The 23,855-nt window shown below is 35.1% G+C and overlaps 1 protein-coding gene across 7 annotated transcripts in view; it reads left to right on the top strand.

The window, feature by feature from the left end:
• The window catches only part of ANKS1B (ankyrin repeat and sterile alpha motif domain containing 1B), a gene marked incomplete at both ends in the record, with an annotated part of 1,159,914 nt that overhangs the window by 161,057 nt on the left and 975,002 nt on the right, over window positions 1–23,855 (top strand). For all 7 annotated transcript variants that reach the window (XM_082666412.1, XM_082666409.1, XM_082666411.1 and 4 more), the window contains 2 exons: window positions 11,013–11,093; window positions 18,657–18,813. In XM_082666412.1, coding sequence (XP_082522538.1) covers window positions 11,013–11,093; window positions 18,657–18,813 — 238 coding nt within the window. The remainder of the gene's footprint in view (window positions 1–11,012; window positions 11,094–18,656; window positions 18,814–23,855) is intronic.

Genomic DNA, 23,855 nt, shown 5'->3' with positions numbered 1-23,855 from the left:
TTATAGAGTATTTTAAAGAATCACTTTTTGATTTCATTGATTGTCTCTATTGTTATCCTGTTTTCTTTTTCACTGGTTTCCTTTCTTCTGCTTACTTTGGGGTTAATATGCTCTTCTTTTCCTGTTTCTTAAAGTGGAAGCTGAGGTCATCAATGTGGGACCTTTCTCTGATCTATCAGTGTCATTTTAATGCTATACATTTTTCTTTAGGTACTACTTTAGTTGCATCCCCAAAGTTTTGATATTTTGTGTTTTCTTTCTCTTTCAGTTGTAAATACATTCCAAAATCTTTTTGATATCTTCTTTGACTTATGTATGATTCAGTTTCTAATATTTGTGGATATTAAAGATACCTTTTGGTGAACGATTTTTAATTTAATTGGAGTCAGAATATAGTTTTGTGATTTGAATCTTTTATTTTATTTTTAAATTTTTTTAAACATCTTATTGGAGTATAATTGTTTTACAATGGTGTGTTAGTTTCTGCTTTATAACAAAGTGAATCAGATATACATATACATACATCACAATATCTCCCCCCTCTTGCATCTCCCTCCCACCCTCCCTATCCCACCCCTTTAGGTGGTCACAAAGCACAGAGCTGATCTCCCTGTGCTATGCGGGGGCTTCTGACTAGCTATCTTTTTACATTTGGTAGTATATATAAGTCTATGCCACTCTCTCATTTCACCCAGCATACCCTTCCCCCTCCCAGTGTCCTCAAGTCCATTCTCTATGTCTTTATTCCAGTCCTGCCCCTAGGTTCTTCAGAACCATTTTTTTTTTTTTTTTAGATTCCATATATATGTGCTAGCATACGGTATTTGTTTTTCTGTTTCTGACTTACTTCACTCTGTATGACAGATTCTAGGTCCATCCACCTCACTACAAATAACTCAATTTCGTTTCTTTTTATGGCTGAGTAATATTCCACTGTATATATATATATATACCACATCTTCTTTATCCATTCATCTGTCGATGGACAATTAGGTTGCTTCCATGTCCTGGCTATTGTAAATAGAGCTGCAGTGAACATTGTGGTACATGACTCTTTTTGAATTATGGTTTTCTCAGGGTATATGCCCAGTAGTGAGATTGCTGGGTCCTATGGTAGTTATATTTTTAGTTTTTTAAGGAACCTCCATACTGTTCTCCATAGTGGCTGTATCATTTCCATTCCCACCAACAGTGCCAGAGGGTTCCCTTTTCTCCACACCCTCTCCAGCATTTATTGTTTGTAGATTTTTTGATGATGGCCATTCTGACTGGTGTGAGGTGATACCTCATTGTAGTTTTGATTTCCATTTCTCTAATGATTAGTGATGTTGAGCACCCTTTCATGTGTTTGTTGGCAATCTGTATATCTTCTTTGAAGAAATGTCTATTTAGGTTTTCTGCCCATTTTTGGATTGGGTTGTTTTGTTTATATTGAGCTGCATGAGCTGCTTGTATATTTTGGAGATTAATCCTTTGTCAGTTGCTTCATTAGCAAATATTTTCTCCCATTCTGAGGGTTTTCTTTTTGTCCTGTTTATGGTTTCCTTTGCTTTTCAAAAGCTTTTAAATTTCATTAGGTCCCATTTGTTTATTTTTGTTTTTATTTCTTTAGGAGATGGGTCAAAAAGGATCTTGCTGTGATTTATGTCATAGAGTGTTCTGCCTATGTTTTCTTCTAAGAGTTTTATAGTGTCTGGCCTTACATTTAGGTCTTAATCCATTTTGAGTTTATTTTTGTGTATGGTGTTAGGGAGTGTTCTAATTTCTTTCTTTTACATGTAGCTTTCCAGTTTTCCCCGCACTACTTATTGAAGAGACTGTCTTTTCTCCATTTTATATTCTTGCCTTCTTTATCAAAAATAAGGTGACCGTAGGTGCGTGGGTTTATCTCTGGGCTTTCTATCCTGTTCCATTGATCTATATTTCTGTTTATGTGCCAGTACCATACTGTCTTGATTACTGTAGCTTTGTAGTATATTCTGAAGTCCAGGAGCCTGATTCCTCCAGCTCCATTTTTCTTTCTCAAGATTGCTTTGGCTATTTGTGGTCTTTTGTGTTTCCATACATATTGTGCCATTTTTTGTTCTAGTTTTGTGAAAAATGCCATTGGTAGTTTGATAGGGATTGCATTGAATCTGTAGATTGCTTTGGGTAGTATAGTCATTTTCACAATGTTGATTCTTCCAATCCAAGAACATGGTATATCTCTCCATCTGTTGATATCATCTTTAATTTCTTTCACCAGTGTCTTATAGTTGTCTGCATACAGGTCTTTTGTCTCCTTAGTTAGGTTTATTCCTAGGTATTTTATTCTTTTTGTTGCAAAGGTAAATGGGAGTGTTTTCTTAATTTCTCTTTCAGATTTTTCATCATTAGTGGATAGGAATGCAAAAGATGTCTGTGCATTAATTTTGTATCCTGTTACTTTACCAAATTCATTGATTAGCCTTAGTAGTTTTCTGGTAACATCTTTAGGATTCTCTATGTATAGTATCATGTCATCTGCAAACAGTGACAGTTTTACTTCTTCTTTTCCAGTTCGGATTCCTTTTATTTCTTTTTGTTCTCTGATTGCTGTGGCTAAAACTTCCAAAACTGTTTTGAATAATAGTGGTGAGAGTGGACAACCTTGTCTTTTTCCTGATCTTAGAGGAAATGGTTTCCGTTTTTCACCATTGAGAATGATGTTGGCTGTGTGTTTCTCATGTGTGGCCTTTGTTATGCTGAGGTATGTTCCCTATGTGCCTGCCTTCTGGAGGGTTTTTATCATAAGTGGATGTTGAATTTTGTCGGAAGCTTTTTCCGCATCTATTGAGATGATCATATGGATTTCTCCTTCAATTTGTTAATATGGTTTATCACATTGGTTGATTTGCATATATTGAAGAATCCTTGCATTCCTGGGATAAACCCTACTTGATCATGGTGTATGATCCTTTTAATGTGCTGTTGGATTCTGTTTGCTAGTATTTGTTGAGGATTTTTGTATCTATGTTCATCCGTGATATTGGTCTGTAGTTTTCTTTTTTGTGCCATCTTTGTCTGGTTTTGGTATCAGGGTGATGGTGGCCTCATAGAATGAGTTTGGGAGTGTTCCTCCCTCTGCTGTATTTTGGATGTGTTTGAGAAGGATAGTTGTTAGGTCGTCTGTAAATGTTTGATAGAATTCACCTGTGAAGCCATCTGGTCCTGGGCTTTTGTTTGTTGGAAAATTTTTAATCACAGTCAGAATTTCTGTGCTTGTGATTTGTCTGTTTATATTTTCTGTTTATTCCTGGTTCAGTCTTGGAAGGTTGTCGTTTTCTAAGAATTTGTCCAATTCTTCCGTGTTGTCCATTTTAGTGGCATATAGTTGCTTGTAGTAATCTCTCATGATCCTTTGTATTTCTGCAGTGTCAGTTGTTACTTCTCCTTTTTCATTTCTAATTCTACTGATTTGAGTCTTCTTTTTTTTCTTGATGAGTCTGGCTAATGGCTTATCTTCACAGAGAACCAGCTTTTAGTTTTTTTTGATCTTTGCTATTGTTTTCTTCATTTATTTTTCATTTATGTCTAATGTGGTCTTTGTGATTTCTTTCCTTTTGCTAACTTTGGGGTTTTTTTTTGTTCTTCTCTAGTTGCTTTAGGTGTAAGGTTAGGTTGTTTATTTGAGACGTTTCTTGTTTCTTGAGGATTCTATTGCTATAGACTTCCGTCTTAGAAGTGCTTTTGCTGCATCCCATAGGTCTTGGGTCATCCTGTTTTCATTGTCATTTGTTTCTAGGTATTTTTTGATTTCCTCTTTGATTTCTTCAGTGATCTCTTGGTTATAAGTAGTGTATTGTCTAGCTTCCATGTGTTTGTGTTTTTTACAGAGCTTTTTCTGTAATTGATATCTAGTCTCATCGCACTGTGGTCAGAAAAGATACTTGATACGATTTCGATTTTCTTAAATTTACCAAGGCTTGATTTGTGACCTAAGATATGATCTATCCTGGAGAATGTTCCATGAGCACTTGAGAAGAAAGTGTATTCTCTTGTTTTTGGATGGAATGTCCTATAAATATCAATTAAGTTCATCTTGTTTAATGTGTCATTTAAATTTTGTGTTTCCTCATTTATTTTCATTTTGGATGATCTGTCCATTGGTGAAAGTGGGGTGTTAAAAGTCCCCTACTGTGATTGTGTTACTGTTGATTTCCCCTTTTATGGCTGTTAGCATTTGCCTTATGTATTGAGGTGCTCCTACTTTGGGTGCATAAATATTTACAATTGTTATATCTTCTTCTTGGATTGATCCCTTGATCATTATGTAGTGTCCTTCTTTGTCTCTTGTAATGGTCTTTATTTTAAAGTCTATTTTGTCTGATATGAGAATTGCTACTCCAGCTTTCTTGTGATTTTCATTTGCATGGAATATCTTTTTTCATCCCCTCACTTTCAGTCTGTATGTGTCCCTAGGGCTGAAGTGGGTCTCTCGTAGACAGCATATATATATGGGTCTTGTTTTTGTATCCATTCAGCCAGTCTGTTTCTTTTGGTTGGAGCATTTAATCCATTTACATTTAGGATAATTATCGCTATGTATGTTCCTATTACCATTTTCTTAATTGTTATGGGTTTATTTTTGTAGGTCTTTTCCTTCTCTTGTGTTTCCTGCCTAGAGAAGTTCCTTTAACATTTGTTGTAACGCTGGTTTGGTGGTGCTGAATTCTCTTAACTTTTACTTGTCTGTAAAGGTTTTAATTTCTCTGTTGAAGTTGAATGTGATCCTTGCTGTGTAGAGTAATCTTGGTTGTAGGTTTTTCCCTTTAATCACTTTCAGTATGTACTGCCTCTCCCTTCTGGCTTGCAGAGTTTCTGCTGAAAGATCACCTGTTAACCTTATGGGGATTCCCTTGTATGTTAATTGTTGTTTTTCCCTTGATGCTTTTAATATATTTTCTTTGTATTTAATTTTTGATAGTCTGATTAATATGTGTCTTGGCATGTTTCTCCTTGGTTTTATCCTGTATGGGACTCTCTGTGCTACCTGGACTTTTTGAGTCTTTTGTTTCCCATATTAGGGACGTGTTCAACTGTAAAATCTTGAAATATTTTCTCAGTCCCCTTCTTTTCCTCTTCTTCTGCTGGGACCCCTATAATTGGAATGTTGGTGTGTTTAATGTTGTCCCATGGGTCTCTGAGAGTGTCCTCCATTCTTTTCCTTCTTTTTTCTTTATTCTGCTCTGCGGTAGTTATTTCCACTATTTTATCTTCGAAGTCACTTATCCGTTCTTCTGCCTCAGTTATTCTGCTATTGATCCCTTCTACAGAATTTTTAAGTTCATTTATTGTGTTGTTCATCATTGTTTGTTTGCTCTTTAATTCTTCTAGGTCCTTGTTAAACGTTCTGGTATTTTCTCCATTCTTTTTCCAAGAATTTGGATCATCTTTACTATCATTATTCTGAATTCTTTTCCAGGTAGACTGCCTGTTTCCTCTTCATTTGTTTGTTCTGGTGGGTTTTTACCTTACTGTTTCATTTGTTGTGTGTTTCTGTGTCGTCTCATTTCGCTTCACTTACTGTGTTTTGGGTCTCCTTTTCGCAGGCTGCAGGTCCCTAGTTCCCGTAATTTTTGGTGTTGCCCCCAGTGGCTAAGGTTGCTTCAGTGTGTTGTGTAGGCTTCCTGGTGGAGGGACTAGTGCCTGTGTTCTGGTGGACGAGGCTGGATCTTGTCTTTCTGGTGGGTAGGACTGCATCTGGTTCTGTGTTTTTGGGTGTCTATGACCTTATGATTTTAGGCAGCCTCTCTGCTAATGGATGGGGTTGTGTTCCTGTCTTGCTAGTCGTTTGGCATAGGGTTTCCAGCACTGTGGCTTGCTGGTCGTTGAGTGGAGCTGGGTCTTAGCCTTGAGATGGAGATCTCTGGGGGAGCTTTCACCATTTGATATTACATGGAGCCGGGAGGTCTCTGGTGGACCAATGTCCTGAACTCGGCTCTCCCACATCAGAGGCCCAGCTCTGACACCCAGCCAGAGCACGAAGACCCTGTCAGCCATATGGCTCAGAAGAAAAATGAGAAAAAAAGAAAGAAAAATAAAATAAAGTTATTAAAATAAAAAAATTATTGAAAATTTAAAAAATTAAAAAGTAAGAAAAAAAAGGAAGAAAAATACAATGGACAGACAGAACCCTAGGCCAAATGGTAAAAGCAAAGCCATATAGACAAAATCATACAAAGAAGCATACACATACACACTCACAAAAAGAGAAAAAGGAAAAAAATATATATATATTAAAAAAAAAGGAAGCGAACAACCAAATCAATAAACAAATCTAATGATAATAAAGTCTAAATAGTAAAGTAAAATAAACATAAAACCAGAAACAAATTAGATGCAGAAAGCAAACCTCAAGTCTACAGTTGCTCCCAAAGTGTACTGCGTCAATTTTGGGATGATTAGTTGTCTGTTCAGGTAATCTACAGATGCAGGGTACATCAAGTTGATTGTGGAGATATATCCGGTGCTCCTGAGGCTGCTGGGAGAAATTTCTGTTTCTCTTCTTTGTACTGCTCCTGGTGTTCAGAATTTGGCCCTGCCTCTGCATGTAGGTCACCTGAGGGTGTCTGTTCTTCGCTCAGACAGGACGGGGTTAAAGTAGCAGCTGATTAGGGGGCTCTGGCTCACTCATTTGGGGGGGTGGGAGGGGTACGGAATGTGCGGAGAACCTGCAGTGACAGAGGCCGGTGTGATGTTGCAACAGCCTTAGGCACGCCGTGCGTTCTCCTGGGGAAGTTGTCCCTGGATCACAGGACCCTGGCAGTGGCGGCCTGCACGACTTTTGGGAAGGGAGGTGTGGATAGTGACCTGTGCTTGCACACAGCGTTCTTGGTGGCTGCAGCAGCAGCCTTAGCCTCTCACGCCTGTCTCTGGTGTCCACGCTGATAGCCGTGGCTCGTGCCCGTTTCTGGAGCTCATTTAGGCGGTGCTCTGAATCCCTTCTCCTTGCGCACCCCGAAACGGTGTTCTCTTGCCTCTTTAGTAGGTCCAGATTTTCCCCAGACTCCCTCCCGGCTAAGCTGTGGTGCACTAGCCCCCTTCAGGCTGTGTTCACACAGCCAACCCCAGTCCTCTCCCTGGAATCTGACCTCCGAAGCTTGAAGCTCGAGCCTCAGCTCCCAGCTCCCGTCCGCCCCGGGTGGAGGGGGCAGACAAGCCTCTCGGGCTGGTGAGTGCTGGTCGGTACCAATCGTCTGTGCGGGAATCTCTCCGTTTTCCTCTGCATCCCTGTTGCTGCGCTCTCCTCCGTGGTTCTGAAGCTTCCCCGTGTCGCCCAACCCCCGTCTTCACCAGTGAAGGGGCTTCCTAGTGTGTGGAAACTTTTCCTCCTTCACAGCTCTCTCCCAGAGGGGCAGGTCCCGTCCCTAATTCTTTTGTCTGTGTTTTTTCTTTTGCCCTCCCCAGGTACATGGGAGAGTTTCTTGCCTTTTGGGAAATCTGAGGTTTTCTGCCAGCGTTCAGTAGGTGTTCTGTAGGGGTTGTTCCATACATAGATGTATTTCTGATGTATTTGTGGGGAGGAAGGTGATCTCCAAGTCTTAGTCCTCTGGCATCTTGTACGTCTCCCTTCTGAATCTTGTAGATTTATTGAGATTTATGATCCACAATATGGGATATATTGGTAAATGTCTTGTGTTCACTTGAAAAGAATATGTATTCAGGTATTATTGGGTAAGTGTTCTATAAATGTCAGTTACGTCAAATTGGTTGGCAGTGTTATTTAATTCTTGTATACCCTTAATGATTTTCTGTTTACTTGTCCTATCAATTATTGAGAGAGACGTATTGAAATCTCCAGGTGTCAGTGACTAGGTCTCTCTCTCTTTGCAGTTGTATCAGTTTTTTGCTTCATGTATTTTGAAGTTCTGTTGTTAGAGGCAAAAAACACTTAGGATTCCCATATTCTTCAGATAAATCGACATCTTTGTCATTCTGAAATGATTTTCTTTATCCCTTGTAATATTCTTAGCTTCGAAATCTGGTTTGTCCAATGTTAATATAGTTATTCAGCTTATTTTGATTAGTGTTAGTATGATTTTTCTGTCCTTTACTTTTTTTTCTATTTGTATCTCTATATTTAAAGTGAATTTCCTTTAGTAAGTATATAGTTGGGTCTTACTTTCTTTAATCCAGTCTGATGATTTTTCTTTTTTCATTGGGGTGCTCAGACTATTAATAGTTAATGTAATTATTGATATGGTTATGGTTATTGATATGGTTAAATCTGTCATCTAACAATTTGCTTTGTATTTGTCTTACGTATTCTTTGTTCCTCTTTTCTGCTTTTTTTTTCTTTTGCCTCTTTTGGATTTTTTTTAATGATTTCATAAATTATTTTAAATAAGTACATTCCATTGTTTTAACACTTCTGTTTTACCTGTGGCTTATTTATTCATTAAAAATAATCCTTTATTTGATTTTTAAATTTATATAATTTAGCACACATTTATTAAATAGCTGTTGTATTCAGTACTTAGAGAAAGAGTTATTGGAGTAGGTGAATCTTGATCACAGCTTTGAAGGAATGGTAAGGTATGATTGGTTAGAGAATCTATTGTAGGTTAGTAGAAGGGCATGATTAAAGGCACAGCGGTGGAAATTAATAGAGCAAGATGGGTGAGCTAGCAGGAGGAACAAAAGTATAAAAATTTTAAGAATGTAATAGGAGATTGAAAATGCTTCAAGGATTGATTAAAGAAAAGGATTGGTAAAAACCTAACAATCTTAATGAAATTGTAAAACATATGCACATTTTATAACTTTACTTGTTTAACTGTCACTTTTTTTATTCTCAGGAAGTAAGCTACCATTAAAGAAAAAACCACTGAATTGAAATAAGGTTAAGATCAAAATAATGTTAAATCCTTACAACTGACTAATTATATTTGGCCATTAATTTCTTCAAGACCTTTTTAATTACCAAATAAATTGTTTAACTCTTATGTAACTTGATTGTTTTTTTTTAACAGTTTCCTGTTTTAAATTGTATAATGCTCTCTCTTGGTTTTATTTACTCTTGGACAACTCTCAATGTCCTTCATATAACCTTTTTCCTGTGTTGGACCCTCCAGTATTGTTAATATCCATGGTTCTATTGTCTGTCCCATATTTTTCTTTCTTTCTTTTTCCTCACAATGTACTTTCATATAGTTCTCTGACAGTTTCAGTGAGGGCTGGGAGGTTTTCAGATTTTGAGCTGCCTTGAACTTTGGACTGTCTACCCAAGTCAGGTTTGATTTTTTTTTTTAACCAGTGATTGATAGATTTTAATTAATATCAACCTTTGAGAAAAGGTTTCACCTTGCCCCCATATACAAATTATCCACTGAGGTATTTGAGTCTGATGGCCTCCCTCTTAAAGAGTCTGATATCAGGCACTCCCTTGGTTTTACCTTCTATTTAATAATAATTTGTTCTAACAATTTGTTGAACTATGTTCTAACAAATATAATAGATGCTAGTACTATGTTCAACTACTGCCATAAGAGCTTTGTAGGTATTGATTTATTTGATTCTCACAGCATTATAAGGTAGTACTATTATTATCATCTCTATTTTTCAGACGAGGAATTGAATTTCAGAGAGGTTAAACACTTCATGCAGGGCTACCCCCAGCAAGTAATGGAGTCAGGTGTTTGAACTCAGGTAGTCTAACTTCAGGGCCATGCTTCTAACTAGATATTTTTATAATCTTCTGGAAATCCTTCCTTTTATGTAAGTATGTCAGATAATTAAAATTCAGTGTCTCCAAACCTGAAGTCATTGTTTGCTTTCCATCTGCACTGTCTTCCCCAAGGAAATTTGTTTCTCTTTTCACATCTTAGTTAATGTTGTCGTTTTCCTTTTGGTCATTTAGGCATTAAATTTGAGTCATTCTCAAATGATTCAGAAAGTGCTACTACTTTCTCCTTCCTTCAATTGATCCCTGCATCTTATTGATTTGTCCTTTTAATAACTGTTGAAAAAGTACATTCTGTTCATTTTCATTGTCTCAACTTAGTTAAAGTCAGTTGTGATCTCTCATTTGGAATAGCTATTCATTCTCTTCTCAGAGATGCTTGTGTGCTCTCTGGTACCTTGATTATCTTAGCACTCTGTAATTGTTAGCTTATGTGTCTCTCTTCTCCATTAGACTCTGTTCTCGTAAAGAAGGACCGTGAATTATGATTTTGTACTCTCAGTGCCTAGCTTAATATGTCACATACAATTGGTGTACAATAAATATTTTGTGAATACATGAATTAGTTTGTCATTAGATGTTAGTTTTGATGGCTTTGATAACTGTTTTTTATTTTGGTCTACTTTTGGAAAAGTGTCTTTCAATGCCTAATTTTTTCAAAAGCTGTACATAGTTTCTGTAATTGTAATGATCAAGGATAAAATGGATTCTTTCATGTAGTTACATGTTATCTTCAGAATATATTGTATAGTAAAATAACTTCAAAACTGTTAGAATCTTTTTATAGTTTGTGATAGTCCAAATCTTTAATTATATTTTCAAGAATGAAATATGTATTATATTCACTTAGTAGCAATGGAACAGAAAGAAGTGTTTATATTCTTTACCTATGCAAAAATATAATTTATATAAACCACTGCCATCTCAGAATGAGTGTGTTAAAAAGGAGTAAGCAGGTGTCATAAATCTTTATTCTTGGTAAAGAATATAATAGTTGAATGTTAATTGCATCCAATATTTAAGTAATGACAGAAAGTGATAGGGAATTTTTGGGTCCAAATTTAATGCATGGCAGTGGGCCTGCATTTACTAATTTCTGAAGGTAGCTATATTCCCTGATAATTTCCCTGCATCAAATAAATGAAGATATTGTTCTGAGGGGAATGCACAAAAGGTGGCAGTCGTTTTCTACATAAGTAAAATTTTCATATGCAACATGCTGCTGACTGTGGGACTATCAGGCTTCTTTTTGTTTTTCAAAGCACCATTCTGCTTAACTGTTAACTCTGTGCTTGTGCTTTATTTGCAGCATCTGGCGAGGCCCCAATGTGAACTGCACAGACAGTTCGGGTTACACTGCTTTACACCATGCAGCCTTAAATGGACATAAGTAAGTGCCACTTATTTGGACTGGAATCTTTGTGTATTTAGTTACATGTGATGAAGTTAATTATGTCTGATGGTACCTGTCTCATGTTGCCATGAGTCCCCTGGGCTTAGATGAATTTGGAGAGGCACCAGGTGTTCAATACCTGACAAGTTGGAAGTGGTAGGAATGTTGCTGAGATGATTATGTGCAGAGTGTAAGTCAAGTCAAATATCACACAGGGAAAATGGAAGAAGTGACAGAACCATGTTAGTCGTGTGTACCTTTGGTGAGGGAATGGGATACCTCACTTAATGACACCTCCCTACTTTTTTGGGTGTCTTCACCAAATATGGGATTATTCACTAGGAGTGAACTCTTTAATAGAGTCTTGCTGTTATAAGGCATAGGCACTTACATGAACTACTTCAAAATCCTCAAACTAAGCTAAAATGCTTTGTCTTTGTCCTTCATGGATGGTCTTTCAGGTTTTAAACTTCTTTAACCTGTTTTTCAGAAGGAAAGTGACCCTGTTCATGTGTCTCCCCTTCTATGTGTTTTTCCTTTGCTTTAATGATTCAAGTTAGTCTTTTCAGATCTGGATCATTTCATTTCACTTCAGTTTTATTAGATGTGGTAATTACTGCCTTAAAAGTGCTAGTTACCTTTTATTTTCGCACTTAACATTTCTTTCATTCTGTGAATTGAGACACAAGGGACTTAGTTATACTTGATCACATTTTAAGGCCTTAAAGCTCTCATGGAAGAAACATCATTTTTGTCATTATTTATCATTATGACATTTTAATCTAACTTATTGCATAAATTGAACATTATCATTCTGTTTGAAGAATCATACAAATTATATAAAATACCATGAACTGAATGTTTCATCACTTAGATTTTTAGTATTGGAATTCCCAAATTATATTTCTTTTCACCCACTCCTGATTCTTTATTATATCAACTTATACCATCTAACTTAGAACTTTTTATTTTGCCGAGTGTTTTTCAGCTATATGCTATCCTTCTGTAGAGTGGAAAATGTGTCCAGATCCCTAACATCTGAATCTTTTAAAGGAATTACTATTTATTCTTCTTTGTACCTGAGTCATCAGGAGTGCAATCTATTAAATAAGCCCAAGCTGGCTTCTTTGGCCATCTTAGTTGTAGATTCAGGGTGGTACCATATTTCTTAGTTCCAATGGGGAAGACAAACTATCAAATGTAATGGACAGAAGATCTTGAGCTTGACCATTTGAGCTATACAACTTTTCTTGTTCTATCTCAGCTTGGCATTATAAGTATTTCTCAAAATAATACTGTCCCCAAATACACATATCGCTTCTTGATTTTCAGTGAAGTTTTTAGTAAATGTTACTGGTTTATACATGACATCCTGTGAAGTTCTAACCATTGAGATATATTTCTCTGAGGCCTCTTGCATAATCCTTTTTTTTTTTTGTGGTACGCGGGCCTCTCACTGTTGTGGCCTCTCCCGTTGCGGAGCACAAGCTCCGGACGCGCAGGCTCAGCGGCCATGGCTCACGGGCCCAGCTGCTCCGCGGTATGTGGGATCCTCCCAGACTGGGGCACGAACCCATGTCCCCTGCATCGGCAGGCAAACTCTCAACCACTGCGCCGCCAGGGAAGCCCTCTTGCATAATTCTTAGTTTTTATTGGCAGTATACAAAGTGAGGATAATTTAAGTGATTGAATAGCAATCATTAAAATTATCAGAAAGAGATGAGGCTTTGACTGTATATCTTTTAAGATCTCTTTAATTGCAGATGTTCTCTGAGAATTGTATATCTCTGCTTTGCTTTTATATAAAGGTCTCATTTATCTTTTCTTTTAAACTCTTTCTAGAAAGATTTTGCTTAGTGTCATTCTGTAGGTATTGGAAAAAAGCAGGAAAATTCGAATCCCATCTCTCCCTCCCTGCTAGTTATGTGACCTTGAGCCATTTCATTAACCTATTTAGGCCTCAGTTCAGTGTACTGAATACAGTGGCTGCATATTTTTTGTTGTTACTTCCAATTATAACATTTTATGATACACTGTTTTATTATTGTTTGCGGCTCAGTTATGTACTATGATGTTACAATTCTGAAATTTGGATTTTCATCTAGAGTATAAGATTTCTTGATTTTAAATGATTTAAGTTACCAAGGACTTTTAAAATTAGAGATCATTTATTCTACCCTGCCCTCCTCACTTCTTTCATTTTATAAATGGAGAAACAAGACCATTCTGGATGACTTAGTGGCCACTTAGTTATTAAGGTGGGGCTGTTTCTAGAGTCTAAGTGTTCCTGGTTCCAAGTGTATGCTTTTACCAGTACTTCACATTATATCCCCTCTGTGGCTGTATGCACATCAGTTTTCTAAATTCTTGTTGGTTTTTCTCTGTCACATTATGTATTTCTTGTTCCCGTTATCAACAAGTAGTGTGTTCTCATGGAATGCTGGTTTAAATATTGGCATAAGAAAAGATATTTGACAGATAAAAAAGTGTCATAGAATATACCTCAGAGCCAGAGGAGAATGGTTTTTCTTTTCTTTGTCTTTGCTATTCTCACTTAGCTTAGGTAATAAACTATTGTGTTGTATTCTTCCCAAGCAAAAGATATTTTTTTATGTCATAGACATTCTTCTGTGTCAGCATAGAAACACATCATTTCTATCTTTATTCCTGCTGCTTTATATCCATCAGCTCTAGGTTGTTTTCATAAGCATTACGATTTCTAGGCTGAAGTTCATGGAATTATAGAGCTGGAAGAAATATTACAGAGTCCTATAGTTTATTCTTTTGCTTTGGGCACACGCTTTCCCCTTCCCTCCAATATATAATCTATGGCCTTGTGACTTCCCTGGTGGTCCAGTGGCTAAGACTCCGCACTCCCAATGCAGGGGGCCCGGGTTCGATCCCTGGTCAGGGAACTAGATCCCACATGCTGCAACTAAGATCTAGCATGCCTCAACTAAAGATCCTGTGTGGCACAACTAAAAGATCTCACATGCTGCAACTGAAGATCCCACATGCCGCAACGAAGGTCCCATGTGCCACAACTAAGACCCAGTGCAGAAATTAAAAAAAACTATGGCCTTCATACTACATATTAAGCCTGTATCCTCTTTATTTTGTACGTTTTATTGGGAGTTATTATTTATCAATGGTAGTTAATCCACAAGTGGAGCAGCATTTTATACCTGAAATACATTATTTTATAATGAACAATTCATCTCCACTTAGCCACATCAGGACACAATAGAAAATGTAATGTACTCTGGTGATTTCTGAGTCATTTGTAATTACAGATTAGAAAATTTTTACCTTCAAATGATATAAAAAACATGGTCAGTAGAACAAATTTAACTAGTGATGATTATAAATAAATTATTTCAATAGATAGGCTAGAGATTTTTCTCTTTTTCAAAATACGGAGGATTCATTGTCTCGCTCATGTATTTCTACTGCAAATTTGATTCACTTAATTCTCTTCTGAATAGCAATTAGCCAGGCTTCCTCCCTCCTTCCCTCACTCCTTCCCTTACTCCCTCCTTTCTTTTCTTCCTTCTTCATGCCTTTCTTATTTCCCTCTCTTCCTCTGTCCTTCTTTTCTTTCTTCTTTCCTTTCCCCCTGTCTTTTCAACTAATAATCTTATCACTCCCTGTAAGGTTTTACTAAACCTGTATATTCATGTTTCATTTCAATTCTCCTTCTTTTCTTAGCAACTTGCTCCTTTTTTTTTTTAAAGTTCCATCTCATTAAACTATGTTGGGTACATTGTAATTCTTGGCTACTGTTTTGGAAAATGTCAGTACTAAATTGTTATTGTATCTTTGAAATATGTATGTTATTTGTTATGTGCAGGGTTAAAATATTTTCTATTCTCACTTCTCATTCTTTAAATATTTAATGCTTGAATCCTAGACTCCATTATCTATAATCCAAATTGTATCTCAAATTGTATCTCGAATCCACATAGTAAGCTATCTGCTGCACTTTTGATTTGCTCAGAGTAGGCTTTCTAATGAAAGAAGGGTACTTCCTCTAAAAATTTGTTTAATCTTGTCCATGAAATTGCCCTTTGAGTCACCTACAAATATCTTTGGTTGATTGCTTCTTTCTTGGATAAGGCTATTAACTAGTTAAACTTTGGCTTTATTCACTCTATCTGGAAATCTGTGAGAGTGAATTCAGTATATAAAGGAGCTCCAGTTAGAAAATGGAGTGTATTGTCCTAAAGGCTTTTGACCATGTTGAACACATTTTCAACTTTATTTTCATTAAGAAGAAGTAAAATCTTCAAGAAAGTGTGAAATCAAGAGGGCCTTCATGAATTTGAGAATTTCATTAGTTTGTTAATACTACATCCATATGAAGATGATTTGCATTTATTTCAAAATTCTTTGCATTACCAACAAATACAGGAGGATGGAACAAAATAAATGTCTTTGGTTAATTATAGGGAAAACTTGCTGTTGAGGTAAAGAAATTTGAGTGTTGAATCTTCCCAATTAATTTAATTTTGCTCAGAACATATACTGAACTTCTTAAAAGACATTTCATGTTAATCAGAAGTATTATTTATGTCTGTCAGAAAATGAAACAACTTAAACATAGTAGCAAAAGTCAATACTTTTAGAATTCCTGTTTTTACCTGAACTTACATATATTAGCCTCAAGCTACAAAATGTTGCAGTGATTTAAGTTGGATTATTATTAAATTTAATTTGATATTTTTGTTTTTTTCCTGGGAAATGGAATTATTTTTCCTGTGATCTCATCAACTACATTTATTTTAGTGTTTTGGAACATTTCTTATTTATCAAACGCTGTTAAGAAAGAATGCCACTTTAAGATATAGGGATTACTTCTTTGCTTGCTATTCTGTAGACAGTGTTCATTAATATAACTTAATATTTCATGCCAGGTAACCAAGTATGGTCAAAATATTCATTTCTGGATACCTCTAGAAGATATAAGATGCAACTTAAATAAAAATTTAAAAATAGGTGTTAACTAGGCTTATTATGGTGATCAGTTTGCAGTATATACATATATCAGATCATTATGTTGTATACTTGAAACTAAAGTCCTGTTATATGTCAATTATATCTCAAAAACAAAACAAAAAAAACCTTGATTTGGTGGGATCCTGTATTAACTACTCTTCTTGTTTAGACATTAAAGAAAGTACCTGAAATTTAATTTGCTCTTGATGAGCCTGGATGAAAAAGGCCTGTATAATACATATTGCTTGTCATATACAAGGGATATACAATCATAAGAAATTAATGACACTATATTGATTAATATTTTGCTTAAGATTCAGCAAGACTAACAGGCACTTATTTGAGCAAAGATATAACTTTATATTTCACAGATATGTTTTCACGTTAGAAATCTGAGCTCAACCAGTTTATTAGCTGGTATCTCTGAACAAGATGACAGTCTCAACTTAAATAAAAATTTAAAAATAAATTTAAATTTAAAAATAAATTTAATAAGATATTTATTTAATAAAATGAATAAACTTCAAAAAACTGAAATAAAAATAATAGTATTTATTTAGGAGATTGGTGTTCACCAAAGATAATTTCATAAACATGAAGGTTTTTCTTTTCTGATTTAGATGATAGTAATACTATACAATACAAATGATCAGTATTATTCAGTTTTTTCACTATGTCATACATCTTCCTGATAGATAAAGAATGAATGCATATCACATACATTATTAGAAAATGTCAACAAAAATTGAGCCAAATAACAAATGAAATTCTGAATGGTTTGAGTGAGAGTAAAAGAAAATAGTATTGATGATCCCATCAAACTTTTCTTTACTCCCAGAAAGGAAATGGTTTTAGAAATTTCAGACTTTTTTTTTTTTTTTTTGCTTAGGCTTTGAGGGATGAAATTAAAACCCTTCACGTAATTGTCTTTCTTGCTATATGAATTTGGAGAAGGCTGGTTTTTTTGTAGGATAAATCCTACTTGTTACATCCAGGTATTTAACTGTGCTTCCTTTGGTATTATTTTAACTTTTATTTAAATGCTGATATATTTCAGTTAAAAAAAATCACTAGAATTGTTCAATCTTGCAGTAAACTGCTTTAAGAATAGTTTTTGATTGTGTACAGTTTTGTAGTCATTTTCCTTTCTCATTTGATTCACACCAAAACTCTTTGAGACTGGCAACAATATGTAATCTCTAAATTCTATTTTAACAATATCTGAAAGAGAGACAGAGGTTATTTGAATTGTCCAAGGTAGCCAAGTTAGTAAGTACTAGTGGAAAGTTGGGACTTCAAACCAGATCTTCTGATTCTCAGCTGCTTTTGTTATTCATAAGTATTGAATTCTTTTTACCACTTTGTAAGTTATTTATCTCAGAATGGATGACCCTATATAACAACTTTTACGTAGCAGAGAGGTGAGAAGAAGCATAGAAACTGGACAAACTTCAGGTTTTCTTCTGATTTTCAGACTGTTTTTGCCAAAGGTGATTTGAAGGAAGCATTTTTACTTTTAAAGTATTTTATTTTTATTTGGGGCAAGAACTAATATTTGTATAGTGTTTTACTGTTTATTGAGTGGCTTCTCTTTTATGTTCTCGTTTACTGTTCTTACCAGTCTTGAGCAACAGGCACTATTATTATTATTTATATTATTTTCTACAGGAAAGAAAAAGAAAAATGAGACTAAATAATACTCTAGGGGTCATATCATTAGGTAGTTTGCATAGCTGAGACTTTAAATTCAAGTCATTTAAATTCAAAGCTTATAAAATAATACTGATTTTAGAAAAGAAATGTTAAAATGAGGTTTATTTTTATTTTCTCTGAAATCTTATCATTAGAAACTGCGTCAGTGATAGTATTTGTCTCATAAATGAATTTCCCTCTTAAAATCATTTCTTAGCCTTGGAGGAGGAAGGTGAAAGACTGCACAGGTATAAATAACACGCATTCAAAGTATGTCCTGTGCCATGGCTAAAAGTTATTAAATTTTTTTTTCAACCTTGGGCTTATACTGCAGGGTCTCTTTCCTACTGTGCTGCTTTCTCTTTTATATGTATCTTCAATCCCTTATTCCAGTTCTCTGTAGGGATGCCGTGTAAACTCCCTAAATGTCTCTTGGTAGTATAACTTCTTTTTTGTAAACAGGGAGTTTGCTTGCACCTGAACTCTTCCTTCAGACTAAATCTCAGATACAGGTTATCTGGAAATACTCCCTTTTTGAAAAAGATGAGAGGAGGTATTCTTTTAAGTTATTTGACTAAATTCGTTCAGTTAATAAAATTAGATAAATTTTGCTGAAATGAATTCTATTAGGTAGTTTTATGGTTAGTCAGTGCTCTGTGTGTGTATGGTGGTGGCTTGTTCCAGGTAAGTAAAATAGCCAAATGCTGAAGAGGCAAACTCTTAAACCCAATTGTATGTCTCGGTACCTTGAATGATTACTATAAATTGCCAGCCAGTATCTAGTATACTTTTATAATTATCTGTTTAATAAATGCTGCATTGTTCAGCATATTTTCTTTTCTGTTGTATTCTTTTGGTTTTTCTACTTCTTAGGGACATAGTTCTCAAACTGCTTCAATATGAGGCATCAACAAATGTAGCAGACAACAAAGGTTATTTTCCTATTCACCTGGCTGCCTGGAAAGGAGATGTGGAAATTGTGAAGATTCTTATTCATCATGGACCATCGCATTCCAGAGTCAACGAACAGGTGCACTTGACAAATATTTGCTCATGCTATGATTTTTCGAGAGTTTTGTGGAGCCAAAGACACATTGAAAAATTGATTATTTCTATCTTTACCCTGCCAAAGACCTTTCTACTGCTGAATTTCCTAAAGGAGAAAGTTGAAAACTTCTTTGGCATTTGTATATGGTACAAATGGTACAAATATGGTACATTGGCACTAAGCTGGACATTTGTAAAGATACTTGTTAACAAGAAAATCCCACATAAAGGAAGTAGTTGTAGTATTTTTGCCTGCTTTACGTAAGCATCCATTTTATATTTATTGAATATTTAAAGATATAACAGAATTCACATTTGTAATGTGAATTAGTTTTTCTTAATAAAATTTTAAATGCTAAAATGGTGACAACTATCATTTGCATAATGCTTTACCATTTACATAGCACTTTCACATTAAGTACAGTTTTGTGAATTAAAATGCAAAATACAATGTATACAGTTGCTAGTCACACATTAAATTAAAAATTTCCTGTATGTGTAGAGATTATATCTATATCTACACATACATATATATATACACACACACATACACACACACACACACACCCGCCCAGAGTAAGTTGAGTAAAAAAAAAGCAGCAGGACGTTACTGATAGATAAAGTCAAAATATTTACAAGTACATAGTATCCATGTTACATATAATGCATATATTTAAAAAGTAATGCCATTCTCGGTATTCTAAATAAATAAGACCACAGATTCCAGAAAGTAAAATACAGTCCTCTAGTACAGTATAACAAACATCTTGGGCTCTGAATGCCCCCTACTGTTCCCATTTTGTAAAACCATATTTGAAAACCAGCATGTAGTCCAACAACTGAATTACAAATATGGCATTAAGCTGCAGGTTGGCAGTTATCCAATATCAATGGAAGTAGGTTACTCCAGGGTAAGCACATCTAATGAAGTACAATTAGCATATTGTTCAAATGGATACAGACTTTGCAGACCTTTGACTGAAATTCAGATTAAAGAATAAAAAGTAACACTTGCCAGCTGTGAACAGCAAAGGGAAGAAAAATGTATATTTTTTTCTTACATCAAAAGGTAGTTGTATAAAGAACTAATCAAGAAAAATGTTTTATTAATTGGAACACTGTCATTAATATTTATTGCAATAAAATGTCTGTTTACAGGTTACAAAATACAGAATATTTTTATGAGAATACACTCATTAATTCAAATCTATAAGAAATGACAGATATGGCTATCTTTATTGGCATATCATGCTAAAAGGAAATTTATGAGAATGCTAACTGTTTCTCAGAAAACCAAGTTAAAAGATCATTTGTGGAATGAGCCATCTGGTGGTTATTCTTAAAACTGTCTGAATGCCCCAAAGCAAACCTGAAATAATAAGATGGAAAAACAAACCAAGATTAAGCAAGGGAATGTTAGTTTCTTCAAACAATATTTTTTAAATGACATAAAAATAAGAAAGAAAAACCCTAGAATTTATTTACATTTGAAAGCTGAATACTTTATATGGCATATAACTGTAATGGTGTGTTTTAAATAGAAAGTTATTTTTTGTGATGTTGAATAAATTTAAATATAAAAAAGGTTTTTTTGAGGTGATTGGACTTCAGAATTCCTTTTTCACTTCTCTTGCTTTATGTTGTGGTTTCTATTGGAAACAAGTTGAAATTTCTTGAGGTTTTTAATACCATGCTTTCAGTATTTTTTGTTTGTTACTATGTATATACGCTTTTAGTGCTGACATAGTTCTCTCATTCAATGTCATTTCTTCTAAAAGTTTCTGATGTCGGAATTTTGTTTTCACAGGTAAATTCTGATTTTAGCTTTATTTCTTTTTTCCCCACGAATGGGACAGAAATATGCTAATTAATCATAAGCCTTTATGTATTTAAGCAATAGAGGGCAGGAATGAAAATGGTAATGAACATTTATTGAGACCTATGATAACCAGGCACTGTGCTAAGCACTTTTACCTGTGATATGTTAGTTACTTAGTTCTCGCAATCCTCTGAAGTGATTTTTATCACTTCCATTTTATAGATGGGAAATCAGCCTCAGTAAAGCTAAGTAACTCTTCTAAGTTCACACATTACTGAGTGACTTAAACTGAGACTTGTATTCAGATCTCTGTAATTCCAGAGCCCTCCACAACAGCACATTGGTATTCTAAGTGGTAAATCCTATCATTTATGGAGTGTTTACTATATGCCAGGCATTGTGCAGAGTACTTCATCTACATTATCTTTCTAAGCTCTACCACAGCCTGATGAGGTAGGTGTTAATTACTGTTCCTACCTTATATATGGGGAAAGTACCTTAGAGAGATTAAGTAACTTGCCCATGATATCACAGCTTCTAAAAAATGCAGCCAGTATTTGAATTCAGGTTTTTCTGATCCAAAGCCCAAGCTTTTAACCAGTAATACACTATGTTATAATGTTAAAATTATGCATAACTGTCAGGGTTTCATTCTGATTTCTGAATGCTGTCTTTGGTTTCTAATACAACTTTCTTTAAAAGTAATTCTACCTTATGTTTTAATGTTTAAAGCTTATAAGGCATTTTCCTATATGTTATCTCTTTTGGTTTACAAGCTGTATTCTAAGGTTATAGGGAAGGTAATATTCTAATTTTACAGTAAGATAAGTTAAGAGAGATAGAGTGATTTATTGTTGCTAATAAGTACATGTTAGCACTTCAACCTGGATCACCATTTTATATTGCCTTAGAATTAGTGGTCAACTTAGGGTGACATAATTTTGAAAATAAAGTGGACTCTGCCCTGATTTTTATAATTGCCACATCCTTCCTGTCTTTTGTCAACAGGTTTATTTCCTTTCTTCTGATGTTATGTGTGTTTTCAATTTATATTTCTCTGTATATTCGTTTCCCTCCTGCCTTTCCTTCCTCTTTCCTTTTCGTCCACCTTCTCTTCCTCTTTTCTTCTGTATTTTAACATTAGAGCAAAAACCAGAGGAGCCTTATCTCATAAGTATATTCCCTTGCCATTCACCAGAACTCAAATCCAACTAGTGTTAGATAGTTTCCATTAGTTTGACTTTGAAGTAAGATCTTTGGTAAATAACTTTTGTTAGCCAGTTTCATACTGCCACCCATTGTCTGGAAGTATCCTAATTTTTCAGAGAACACTCATCTGGTAAAAAAGAAGGAATTCAAAACAGTTTAAGAATATTTAATGTAAACATACTAGCAATTATTAACTGGTGCTTTATCACAGCCTATTTATTTCAAATTGGATTTTTTTAGACCACTAGTGAGTATGGACATGAGTATACAACCATGCCTTTTTGTAAAGGTAGCACAGTTGTGGTCTTCACTGACGTGACAAGCCAAGTGTGTGTTTGATATTACAGATAAACTCTATGAACATTTTCTCCTGAGTAAGACTTGAATGATTGAAATAACTTTTTCTTGAGATCTGAACAGTGATAACTGGAGTTAATAGAAAAATTTCAATTTTGCACTTATAATTTCCTAGGCTAAGGCCTTTGCAAAGGTAGAGAGGTCTTTGAGGTATTGTTTCATAATTTACTTTTCTTTTCCTCAAAGAGGGAGTATATCTTAAAAAATGAGATTGAATCTCTTTTCAACCAATGGGAAATTTGGTTTGGTCAGGAGGCATATTTCTATATCATATTTTCATGGTTTAAGGTAATAAGATTGATTTTTAAATCAGGTTTATAAAACTTGGCCAGATAATAAAATCAGGGAGTGCAAGCCTCTATGTTGTCAGTCTGTAAGGAAATAGACTATGATAACACATTTAAACTAAGAACAGGAATGGCTCACCCAAAATGCTGGAAAAAACAATACCTCCAGCTAGATTCCCCATCTGTCAGATCTTAACTTTTTGTTGACTGTCTTCAAGGAGTAGCTTTTCCTTTGCGTTTGGCCTTCAGATGCCCTCTTCTGATACTTGTTTTGGAAAAGTAAAGTAGTAAGAAGACTTTTCTGTGCTTTTTTTCCCCCATCACTCCTCTTTTTAAGTTTTCAAATCTTCTCTCTACTCTCAACTTACTTATCTGCATTGTTTTATCATCCAGAGCAAGGCTGAGTTACTTTCTGGAACGATAAGATTTGTTTGGGTTTGTACCCTTAGAACAGCTATCTAAGCAGTTACTTCCTATTTCAACTCAGTTGATGTTCTTTTGGGAAAAATCTATAGAAATTCTGCTTTCAGATCACTAGCTCCATGTTTTTCTTCTTTGGCAATAAAGAAACACATGGCAGGCAGTGTGGTACAGTGGAAAGAGCATAAATGGGTTTTTGATTCTGATGGATACAGGTTCCAAAAGATACTGAATCTGCTTGGGCATGTAATTTAACTTTTTTGTATTTTAGTTTCCTCATCCATGAAGTGGAGATGTTAATACCAATCTTGTAGGATCATTTGTAAGAGTTAAAGGAGACAATGTATGTAAAGTTTTTAGACACTCAGCAAATGGTAGTAGTAATAGTTTCTATTGTGGAAGATGGTATTAAAAGTACCAACTTTGGGTCTAGGCTATTTAGGTTCAAATTCTGGCCCCAATACTAAATGGCTGTATAATTGAAGGGCAATTATTCAGCTACTTACTACCTCAGTTTCCTCATCTGTAAAATGGGGATAATGATAATAATATTTATCTCCTAGTGAGGATTAGATGAGTAAACATGAAATGCAACTGTACCTTGCACATAGTGATAGCTATGATAATGACTCTGATGATGAAATCCTCCCTTGCTCCCTAGAACCCTCATTTAGGACATTGCATTTTTGTTACTAAAATTTCTTGTTCACATTTCTCCTGATTGACCCTTCTGCCTCCTGACATAGTCATACTGCATATACCTACACCATCTGCCCAAAGAATCTGAAAGGGTACATCTCCCTTGCAAATGGGTTCAGTTTTCTCCATTTTAACATTTTTTATTCTGCTGAATTCCTGGGGAAATCTCATTGATTTTCAACTGAAACACTTATAAGCTACACGTGTAATACTGTGATACGTGTATGGTATGGG

Source organism: Grampus griseus (assembly GCF_964374135.1).
Source record: "Grampus griseus genome assembly, chromosome: 11".
Taxonomy (NCBI): domain Eukaryota; kingdom Metazoa; phylum Chordata; class Mammalia; order Artiodactyla; family Delphinidae; genus Grampus; species Grampus griseus.
This window is presented reverse-complemented; position numbering and strand designations above follow the sequence as displayed.